Source organism: Macaca thibetana, chromosome 8 (genome assembly GCF_024542745.1).
Source record: "Macaca thibetana thibetana isolate TM-01 chromosome 8, ASM2454274v1, whole genome shotgun sequence".
Taxonomy (NCBI): Eukaryota; Metazoa; Chordata; class Mammalia; order Primates; family Cercopithecidae; genus Macaca; species Macaca thibetana.
In genome coordinates, this window is record NC_065585.1 from 37,868,339 (window position 1) to 37,880,659 (window position 12,321).

Sequence of the window (12,321 nt, forward strand, 5' to 3'; positions counted from 1 at the left end):
GGGCAGCTCTCAAAGTTGAGCTGCTATATCTCTTTGTCTTGATGAGAAACAGTTGAATACACTTTTAATTTTGGTTTAATGGAAATGATGAAACAAATTTTTTAGTGGGTCATTTAAGCAAAATATCTTGTAATTAATTTTCTTACAAGGTTTAGGAAAAGTGTTTGATAAGCCACTAGGAGGGGGCTCAGCAGCCTATGGCCCACAGGTCAAATTTGACCAGCCATCTTATTTTGTAGATAAAGTTTTATTGGACACAGCTGCACTCATATATTTATATGTTGTCTGTGGCTGCTATTTCACTAAAATGGCACAGCTAAATTGTTATACCAGAGACTATTTGGCCCACCAAGCCTAAGATGTTTACTATCTGGGCCTTTACAGAAAAATCTGACCAACTCCTGCACTAGGATGTAAATTCCTAAGAAGCGGGGTTTTTTTTGTTGTTGTTGTTCTTGTTCACTGCTCTATCGACAGGATTTAGAACAGGACTGGTGCATAGGCTCTCAATAAATACTTGTGAATAAAACTAAGTTTTAGTCCCTTAATCTCTGCAGGTTTCAGCCCAATGTCACCAAGCCTGAGGACAATATGCTGAGGCTTGTGTGTTGATGGTAATAGGCACCCACAAATAGCTGATGGATCAGAAGAGGACTTTGAACAGAAGCAGTCTACTGCAAAGATGTCTGACCCAACTAAGAACATTGAGTGAATGGTTTTTTGTTTTTTGGGTTTTTTTGTTTATTTTTCTTTTCCATACTCTGGGAAGCATAATAAATTTAGACACCTTCCTTACTCGTGGTGCTAATTTGGGGGCAGGGGCAGGGAGAGAGAGCTGGATGCCATCAGCCGCAACAAGCAGAGGACCTCATGGTTACTTGAAAGAAAGCATTTTGGATTCCAGCTGCATCCAAGATGCTTTCTTTCAAGTAACCATGAGGTCCTCTGCTTGTTGCGGCTGATGGCATCCAGCTCTCTCTCCCTGCCCCTGCCCCCAAATTAGCACCACGAGTAAGGAAGGTGTCTAAATTTATTATGCTTCCCAGAGTATGGAAAAACTATCACAAGAACAGAAAACCAAACACCGCATGTTCTCACTCATAGGTGGGAACTGAACAATGAGATCACTCGGACTCAGGAAGGGGAACATCACACACCGGGGCCTATCATGGGGAGGGGGGAGGGGGGAGGGATTGCATTGGGAGTTATACCTGATGTAAATGACGAGTTGATGGGTGCAGCACAGCAACATGGCACAAGTATACATATGTAACAAACCTGCACGTTATGCACATGTACCCTACAACTTAAAGTATAATAATAATAAATAAATTAAAAAAAAAAAAAAAAAAAAAAAAAAAAAAAAAAAAAAAAAGCATTTTGGTAGCAGTTGTTAGGGACTAGAGGGTGTCACTAACCAGAGGGAAGCTGCTTATTTGCAGCTGCATGATAAGCCTGTGGGTAACAACCCAGACTCTGGAGATAGACTATCCGGTTGCATTCTGACTCTACTGAGCGTTAGCTGTATTGGGAGATTTATTTCTACCCACAATTCTGTGTCTGTAATGTAAGTACTATCTCTATCAAACTCTGTAACCAAATGAGGTGGTTATTATATTATAAAGATAATGTAGGGTTATATTATTATATTATAAATATATATATATAATGAGGGTATTACTATTATAAATAAAATATATTTAAATATAATATAGAGAATATTATGTAATAGCTATATAATATTATATATTACATCACAACTAAGATGAACAATAATTCCCTAAGATTATCTAATTTCTACATTCATATTTTCTCATCTTTCCACTAAAACTTTTATAGCAGTTTTGTTTTTCAAGATTTAAGAGTCCATTTAAATTTGAAGCAGTCTTCCCCTTTTTTTTTTTTTTTTGCCTGATATTGACATTCTTAAGAAACTGGGTTGTTTTGTAAATCATCTCATGTTCTGCATTTGTCTGAATATTTCTTTATTATGACCTTTAATTTACCCTTCAATCCCCTATGGTTTCTCTAAACTGGAAGTTGAATCTAAAGACTTGTTCAGATTGAATGGAATATTGTGGCAGGGGTGTTCTGTGGAATTACTGGTCACTTCCTATTGCATCTCTTTAGGAGACACACACGCCAGATTGCTACTCCCTTAGTCATGCTGTTCTTTAACTTGGTTAGGGTCATAACCTCCATATCACCGCATCTCAATAGTTCACTTTTCCCTAGGACATTAACAGATAACCTGTAGGGTAATACTTTATCACATTGCCCATTAGTAACCAAGTAAATTACTTCAATCATTTTGCAAAATGCTGATTTTCTAACTCTATCATTCCTTCTGCATGTATCAACCTTCATTCTTCTGTTAGAATTAATTGCCAAGGCATCATACTTTATGTTACGGATTTTTCTTTGGAAAAAAAATAACTAAAGCAAAAGGAAACATAACTCCGAAAACAGGGCCTATTTCAAAGCTAATGAGTCATTGAAAGAGATTTTTGGCCAGGTACACTGGCTCATGCCTATAATCCCAGCATGTTAGGAGGCTGAGGTGGGCAGATTGCTTGAACCCAGGAGTTCAAGACCAGCCTGGGCAACATGGCAGAGCCCTGTCTTTACAAAAAAACATATATGTAAAAAATTGCTGGGCACACCTCACCAGAACCCAAGAGGCTACAGTGAGTATGGTCATGCCACTGCACTCCAGCCTGGGCAACAGAGTGAGACACTGTCTCTAAAAAAACAGATTTTTCTTTCTACCTCAGTCTCTGACTTTTAGCATTAATATTAATTTAAAGTATCAGAAGCACTCTTGAAAGTATTAAAGAGAGCTGGGTGAAATTTTCCGGCTCACTTTCTCTGGGAAACTAATACTTTTTATTTTTAAATGTTTACTTTTTTTTTTTTAAACGAAAGAACTAAAATTCTATGGCCCATAAATCCTCAATTTCAGGTTTTATGTCTCTCTTACTCTTAGGTATATTTTGGAAAATTTAATCTTTGAAATTGTTCCTTGAGGGGCATGTTTCACATATGCTTTACTCCTTTTCTTTCTTCTTCTTTATTTAAAAATTTTCCTTTTTTCCCCCAAAGATGTGCTTTTGGAATGTGTTTAGGCTAAGAAGGAAATATCTTTTGTCATTTTAATGGAACACTTCGATTATTGCTAAGCAGCAAATTCCATAGACGCATGGCAAGAAAGTGGTCAATTTATCATAGTTTGCTATGCAATTCTCTTGGCTGCCCACTTCAGACCTAGTTTAATACGTCAGTGGAGAGAGTTGAAATAAAGCAGCAATAGGGTCAAGGGGATGGGGAAACAAGAGGAGGGATTGGTATTTGTATTCTAAACTGCCCTGATCTTTAGATTGGCATTTAGCCTGGACTTCTGATATTGTACCCCTTCCTTTTCCCATATTCAGATGCTGCTCTAGATTTAGACTGTCATCACTGAAGTCTAACTTGATATTCATGTAGGCCCTGTTACCCTTTCTGTGACCATGACCCAAGCCTGAAAGACAGCTCACTGTCCATTGTCCAGAATGTCATCTAACTCAGCTATGAGCACTGCAGTGTGCTGGACCCCAGAGGGGTCTGGAGGCTTAGGGGACTCCAGATGAGCCTTCCTGCCTCTGTGAAACTGACATCCTACGAGGGGCAGAAAGACAGCAAATGAGTGAACAGATGTGATAGTTTTCAACAGGGATGATTCTGTAAAGAAAATTAAATAAGATGATGTGATGAAGGGTGAGGAAGGTATTACTATAAAGAAGGTGGCCAGAAAGAGACTAAGATGATGAGAAGAAATCAGCCATGCATCTGGGAAGCGGTGGGCATGCCAAGCAGAGGAAACTGCAAGTGCAAAGCTTCCAAGATTGGAATGAACTTGACCAAGGTGGCAGAAAGAAGACTATGTGGCTAGAGCATGATAAACAAGAAGTGAACAGGGTTCTGATCACATGGGTCTTTTCAGGCCAGGCTGAGGACTTTGGAATTCATTCTAATTGCAAAAGGAAGCCATTAGCATGTTGCAAAGGAGATTGCATGATCTGTTGTATGTGTTCAAAAAGATCCCTCTGGTTGCTGTGTGAAAAATGGACTTGAGCTGGGGCAAGTAGGAGCAGGAAGACAAACTGGGAACTGTAGTGGTCTCCAGACTGAGATATGGGCAGCTTCATTTTCAATTATGAATGGTTCCATTTTGTTCTCAATGGACATGGAGGAGAATACTTACTGCCTTCTGGAAATTAAAAATTTTGGTGTCTGAGAATGTCAGGAAGTGTGATCAGAGAGTATAGTGAATAAGAAAGAAAATCGATTTTATTTAACTACATATGATATGCTTGATTTAGTGAGATAATGTACCTCATAAACAAATATTGAGTATCCATAAACAAATACTGAGTGTTGTCTCTGTGCCAAGCACTGTTCTAAATGTCACCAAAACATACAAGTGTTTCATTCCCTATTTCATTATTTTATAAATTGTCATTCAATAAAAAATAAAATCATACTTGGACAATAATATGTTTAATAGTTGAAAGTTGTATCTTGTTTATCTCCAAAATTTATATTCTCTACCATGTATCCCCTCTGAGCTACTCTCAACTCTACCTTCAAACTCTGTTTGTTTTGAAATGAAATAATACAAAATAGAAAAGAACGTTTCTTAAAACACTGAAACCCTTCACAAACATGATATAATTAGTAGCAGTACATTTTAGACTGGCTTTCAGATCCTTACTAATGACTGTATACATGAGTCATAGCAGTGTAAACTTTTTTAGAGTATAAATGCTCCATCTCACCATTCTCTGCCCCATCCCCTCCTCGCCCTCCTGTTCCACCCCTTGCAGGGCTAGAGACCACCTCAGACCAAATCAGACATGTGCAGAATCAGATGCTGTCTTTATTTTAAATTGATATTCTGTTAAATGTCAATTTCTTGCATTAATTGTAAAATTTTAAAAATGTTACATTAAAATATTACTTATCTTGACTACTGGGATTTCTGGCACCCCTTTAAGTTTTGCAACTGAGGCATTTGCCTCTCTCACCTCAGGCTAGTTCCTGCCTTGCTCCCTTCAGATATATCCCCTGCTCCTGCAAACTCCCATAGCCCAAGTCAAGCCCAGGGCCTATAGGTGTATTTTCCTTTTTATTTTATTTTATATTTTATTTTGAGATAGGGTTTCACTCTGTCACCCAGGCTATAGTAGAGTGGCATAATTATGGCTCACTGCAAACTCTGCCTGCCAGGTTCAAGTGATCCTCCTGCCTCAGTCTCCCAAGTAGCTGGGACTACAGGCACGCACCACCATGCCCAGTTAATTTTTGTATGTTTTTGTAGAGATGGGGTTTTGCCATGTTGCCCAGGCTGGTCTTGAACTCCTGAGCTCAAGCAAGCCACCTGCTACAGCCTCCCAAAGTGTTGGGAGTACAGGCATGAGCCACCACACCCGGCCCTGTTGGTACATGTTGAACAGACTTTCTGTGTGCATCTGATATAATCCTAGATTTAGAGATGCTACAGAGGAGGACGGCTGTAATGGCATCGTTTGTAGAAGAAATTTACATTGATACTGACCTGACAGAAATATTTCCAGGTCCTTTTAAATAAGTAGTTTTAGGAAAGATGTGGTAGTTTAAAAATGTTTCAAATAATGTGAGGAGCTTTTTAAATTAATTTATCTTCTTTATTTCCTTTTATACCTCCTTTAAGGTAGAAAGAGAGAGAGGGACAAGACACAGTCAGGAACAGGGCATTGACACAGTTTGAAGGCATCTGCTAGGACTGGAGTGTACATTCTTTGCTTGGAGAATGATAGGTTTGGGTGCACAGCTCACAGACTTACGTCATAAGAAGGCCCAGCTAGACACATGGGTCATTGTGATTCAAGATGAATTGAGCCTTCACAGTTTCTAGAGGACCACCAGAGTAGTAGTAGTGAAGTTGAAAGGATGAGAACAATCTGTCTCTCATACAATCTGGGTTCTGGGTCATTTCGTTTCCTCAGAATGGTTTGACTCACCCTCTCCTTAATTTTCTTTGCAGAGCAGCAGAATCAGAATAAAACTACCTGGGTTTGAAACCCCACTCTTCCCTTGTCTCCTGTGTGAACTTGGGCTTCTCTCTGAAGCTCAGGTTTCTCATTTGTAAAGTGATGATAACAATTTCTCCTTCAACAGGTGGTCATGATATCCAGAAGGGCTAGCATGACCTAGTGTGATAGGCATTCTGTAAATGTGTGATAATGAGTTTTTCTAAACTATGTCAAGAGATTTTTGCACATTTCTAATTGTTTTTTGTCAGGTGATACATCAAGACAGGTATCTTTTACATGCCTGTTACTCTTAATTATCCACAACATCTAAGACCTTGTACTTAATACCAACCTTGCACTTACAGATATTGGAGATAAGCTATATGAAGCAACTAGCACAGGAGAATATCCTAGGGTTTTAGGACACAAATGTCCTAAATTGCAATTTCAATCTCAAACCAAAATAATATCTGAAAGGCATGTAAAACATTAGTTGGTAGAATGTAAACCATTTGTTTAATTATTCTTGAAGAGATATTATTTAAAGACAAAATAAAACTTTAAAAAGTGCATTGATTTGTGATTGAAGTTTGAAATATTTTCATCTTTTATCTTAAGGTACTAAATCAAACTTCTCGACTTGAGATACAGCTGCTGGAGAATTCATTATCAACCTACAAGCTAGAGAAGCAACTTCTTCAACAGACAAATGAAATCTTGAAGATTCATGAAAAAAACAGGTGAGGATTGCTTTATTCCAAAAATGTTTCTGTGTGTACTTATTTATATCCTTCACCTCTCTGCCAACTCTTAAACAAATACGGTTGAGGTGGTTTAAAAAATGAAATATAGAGCCAAATTAATATTAATATAGAAAGAAAGGAGAGCTTAAGGTAAATATAGCTAGTATGTCAGTAATAATACTGTTGCTGATACTCCTGAAATATTTGCTTTTTATAACTTTTAACATTAATTTCTCTAATGGTTAGTAGTTCAAATCTCACCATATCTACAAAAATTTGATTCTATGACTAAATTCAGTGACAAAATATTGACATTTTTCAGCATAATCAAAACCTGTAACAACAGAGAATAGAGCCTCTTAAATTCCTGCTCAACCCCCCCAATTCTTAGGCTTTTACAAAGCTACAGAGTTGCTGAATTCAGAAATATAGCACTAGAGAGAAGGAAAATGTATATTTTTTCTAGAAAATAATTTACCTATAAAGCTGATCAAGGGTTTGGGTTTTTAGTTTTCATTTATAGCTATTTACTTTGGACATAGTAAATGTCTTTGTTTAGCTTTATAGATGTTATCACACCATCTTGTTTTACAAATTATGAATCATTTCAGTTGATTGAATTGGAACTTAGACATCTTGAGAGCTGGGACAGTGAAAGACTATTATTTTGAAGTCATTAACATTGATGATGAACAATTCAAAACATTGACTTCCTTAGGACAAGTTTCTTGCATTAAATTGAAATTTCTTCTGGGTATCTGGATAACTTGACGAAGGTTCAGTTCCTATGCATAATATTGAGGTAAAGGCCACTGTATTGATAGAAACTGGTTAAATGCCATTGAATTGGTGGCACTAGAGTTCCCTTTATATTCCACACCAGGAAGGCACCTAAGAGGACTGCTAGTTCTGTTCTTTACAAGTGAGGGAACAGAGACTCAGTGGAAGGGAGTGACTTGTCCAGGGTCATACAGCTTGCTAGTGGCAGAAATTGGAATGTAATTTAGGTGTCTTTGCTGCTAGTCCTCATATTTCTATTATAACACATGGCCTCTTCATACTATCTACAAACTAAAAGAATTTCCCAAATTCATGCTAAAAATAGAGCATAATGTCAACAATTACAATTAAACTTCTGCATGAAAAATATAAACCTGGCTGTTGGTTTAGAATCTGAAAGGGATCACTCATGCTGCATGACTTGTATTTCTAAGTGTTACGTTTATTTATCCTTGCACTGTGACATGGGGTTAACTGTATAACTACAAAGAAACCTGACAGGACTTGGCCCTGATTGCATGATTAAATGTTCTAGAGTTAACAATCCTGTTGAAATATACCATTTATTACCCTGCAATTTCACAGTAACCAGACTTATACATGTATGTAACAAGTATACTTTACTTTAACCATCCGTTAATCTAGGATCACCCCTTTATGGTTTAATTTTGTCACCAAAAGTGAACCACATTTACAGTCATATTTCAAAATGCTATTTGTGAACACTTTGTCCAGGAATCATGGATAAGTAAAACAATGACAATTTCCCCTTATTTTTCTGAGTTGTTGTTTGCTTTTATAATTATACAAATAGCACATTTATTATAGGATAAGGACAAAAAAAAACCACACAGGAAAATTAAAAACCACAGCTTTATCATACAGAAAGAGTTGGCTATTTTGCTTCATGTTATATATAAATATTATTTTCACAAAAAGTTCTGTCATGCCTTACACACAGTCTGGAAGTCCGACTTCTTTGGAGATAGATACCATTTTACATTAATAAAATATTCTCTAATATTCTTAGTAACTGTGTATTTCATTTTACTAGTATAACCTAAGGTCATTTGAATCTATCTCTCAGTAGTTATGTTACCGCCTGATTTATTTCTGAAAGAGTTGCCCGCATGAATTTACGTTCTTTAGTTCTTCCCTACTGATTTGCATATTATGTCTTTGTCTGTATCTGACCCTTGAGTTGTCATGATACCGTAATATAAACTGGGAGGCCTGAAAAGTCTCCTCCCTAACTGCAAAAACAAATGCCATCTTTATGCACCACTTGTACTCAGGTACTCTGTCTCTTTCGCTTTCCTTCCCTCCTTCTCACATTTTTCCTTCCTTCCTTCCTTCCTTCCTTCCTTCCTTCCTTCCTTCCTTCCTTGCTTCCTTCCTTCTTTCGTTTCCCTTCTCTTTCTCTCTTTCTTAAAAATGTATCCTTTCTACCTTAATTCTGGACCATTTCAGATTTTCTTGTCTTCCCATCATGGTTTTTATGCAGCATCTGGTATCATTTCCTACTATAGAATTTTCACTATGAAATATTATATTTTAAAGGCAAACTGCTTAAAAGTTGCTCTCTCTGCTCTATCATTAAAAGTGAGTTAGGGTGCAAGGTCTCAAAAGAGCTCCACTCTGGGTCAGGTAGAAGGGGCTTCTCCATGCACTTCAGAATCTCAAAGGAATCTGACTTCTGATCCCAGACATATTTGTGCCTTCTGCTGATGAACTGTTCCCCCGTCATTAAATTCTAATTTCAACAGAAAACTCAGGTTTTCTTACATCTGTAAATCACATCATTTATTGCTGATGTTAACTTTTTCAGGATTATCGCTATTTCTTTCTCTAGTAATACAGGTTTTTTACTACAAATTCAGAGATGTAGGTTTTAATTGGAAATTGAGTTCTGTGCTCATACAGACAAAAACTTGCATGCATCTTTTACTTGCATTCCACATCTCTTTCTTTTTTGACAGTGGAACCCTCAAGTATGGCATTATCTTACATGTGGTTCTGGGGTATTTTTCTATCAAATGCTATACCTCCTGGTATTGCTGTATCTCTATAGTTATCTGTCTATCTTCTTGTCTAAGGGCCTAATGTGTGTGATGGAGTGTTGGCAGAACATTTGTTCTTAAATTAGACATAGTCTTCCACAAACAACTTAAAAAAAAGATAAGTGTTTTTCTTTATACAAATAAAAAATACCCATTTGTGATACATAGCATACTTTCCCTATTCTGTTTATTGTTATTGTGTATTTTCATATGTGCAATGGAATTAGAGGAGCTCTGCCAGGCAATTTCTGTTGCAACAAAGAAATGTGCTCCTCCTATTTAAGTGGAGAGAGGTTCAAAGTCAAGCATGAAGCTGTTTATGTTTTTTTTAAAAAAATAGTTTATCGATTATCACTAGTTATTCCTTATATGAATCTTAATCCTCCAAATGCATCAAGAAGCTATTTCTACATTAAGGCATCTCTGAAATGCAGCAACAACATGCCTTTAGTTGGTCAGGTCTGGTTTGGATCAGCTAATACACTTTGCAGGGGGGATTATCTAAATTAAGCTTTGCTTCCTCCCCAAGGAATGTCAGGGGTTGTGGCTGGGTGTGGGACTTACCAGCTTTGAGTAAGATGGGGCTTCAGCCGCCAAGTCAGTGAGCTGGCCCTTAGGAAGGTCCACCACCACTTTGGCAAAATGAGGAGGACTATTTTATGGTTAGGATTATACTACACAAACATGCTGAGAGGTCCTGCTGATTTACATCCTGACAAATTAAATGCATCACTTGTAGGATTGGAAACGGATTTTTGGCCTCATTAGATTGACTTCTCTATCCCCTACATGGCCAGAAGCACAAAGCAGAAACAGGATTAGCAACATTTGCTCTGCTGTTTGTTTTCCTAACAGTCCAGAGGGAGTCATTCTAAAAAGCTTCCAGTTTGTTCTCTTTAGGCAATATGTTTTTATTTTGTTGGATGCTACCCGAATCTTAAAACCTGGTTTTGTTTCTTACCTCAAAGAAATAATTCTTGGGAGTAAGGAATCTGTAACTCACCCATATAATTGGAATTACATAACCAAGGACCTAAGTAAATGCAAAACATTAATATTTTACCTTCCCCACAAAGGGAGTGATATGAGCACAAAGTAGGACACAAAATGTAAACTTTCACTAGTTTCCTCCAGTATGTTTCCTACTGCTTTCTAAAACAGTGGAAAAGAGATGTACAGGTTATGATGACCTAATGCAGTTTCTTTCAGTTGAACCAAATATGAGACTGGGACTGTTAGTCAAAAGGTTTGGTCAATGGCCAGTTTTCCCAGCACCTGCCCATCTCTGACTTAACCCCAACATTTTGCAAGGTGGAAACACAGTCAGGCAAAAGAATATTACAGAAGGAGCCCTTCTGCCTCACCAGGGTATACAGGAAGGGAAATCAACACTCCATGTATACAAAGACGGAGTACATGGGCTTTCTTGATTGTGCTGAATATGCAGAGGGAAGATTAAGGAAGTCTTCAGTAAGACCATTCAGAGTGAACTGAAACGAGACATACGATGGCCATTCCTACATAGTTTGAGCAATACTAGCTGCCACCCAGCTACTACTACAAGCAAACCTCTGTGCCAGGTGCTTTAACTTACTATTTCCAATCCTCCAACCAATCCTGCAAAGTATGTATTATTATTTCTATTTTACACATAAAAAAGCCCCGAGGCTCACAGAAATCAAGTAAGTTGCTTATGACCAAACAGCTAAGGATGTGGCAAAATTAGGGTTCAAGTTCATGATGATTCTCTGCCTTAATTATTATAAAAATATTTTTGCAACATGATGAGGACTCAAGTATGATTGATGTAGTTGTCAAGTTATTCTCTTAAAACAAACAAATATTCATTTGAAGAAAGGGGTAGACCAGTTGTTTTTGGCCTGTCACTATATAGGTCATTATTTAGTCCTTCTAATATTAGAGCAGAAGATATAAACTATTTATTTTACCTTGGGAATTCACTGAACTTATTTGACATGCTCATCTATCTTCTAGCTGGAGTTATGGGAAGTTATTAAGTTAATTAATTGTAAGTGATTGAAGCATGTGCAACTTCAAGATACCAAATTATGCCTTACTAATTATTCTAATAAAATACAGTATTGATGTTTGATATTTAATAATCCTAAAGAAATAAAAAGTGAAATCATAGTATTTTAAATTAAAGCTATCTTTCATTTAATAAGTTATTTACAAAATGCTAAAGTAACTTGCTAACTTCTAACATTAAGCTAGGCTGAATTATGTTAGTTGTTTATAACAAGGATAAAAAAGGTGACTTTTTGAATTTATATTATTCTAGTCTTTTTCTTGTAAATAGAACACCTACAGACTAGAATGTTACCTTTTTTCCCCTATTAATTTTTAAAATAATATTTAATAGCATATAACATTTTCCTTTTTTTTAAATTATAATAACCATAGTATCTTGGCATGAAATACAATTCTGATCAAATTGGAAATCTAAGGATCATCTTAATTCTTCTCTTTCCCTAATTCCCCACAACTCACCACTCACTGTTGATGCTATCAATTGCATCTTCTAAATATTTTTCTGATCCATCCCATCCTTTCCATTCCCACTGACTATGTCATAGGTCAAGCTGCCATGAATTCTTGTCTAGGCCATTGCAATGACCTCTGTGTTTTAAGCTATGTGCCACTCTAGTCCTTATCCAGAAGCTG

The 12,321-nt window shown here is 36.9% G+C and overlaps 1 protein-coding gene across 2 annotated transcripts in view; it reads left to right on the plus strand.

Annotated features, from left to right (window-relative positions):
• The window catches only part of ANGPT1 (angiopoietin 1), a 250,076-nt gene that overhangs the window by 157,375 nt on the left and 80,380 nt on the right, over nucleotides 1-12,321 (plus strand). For both annotated transcript variants that reach the window (XM_050802168.1, XM_050802167.1), the window contains exon 3: nucleotides 6,672-6,793. In XM_050802168.1, coding sequence (XP_050658125.1) covers nucleotides 6,672-6,793 — 122 coding nt within the window. The remainder of the gene's footprint in view (nucleotides 1-6,671; nucleotides 6,794-12,321) is intronic.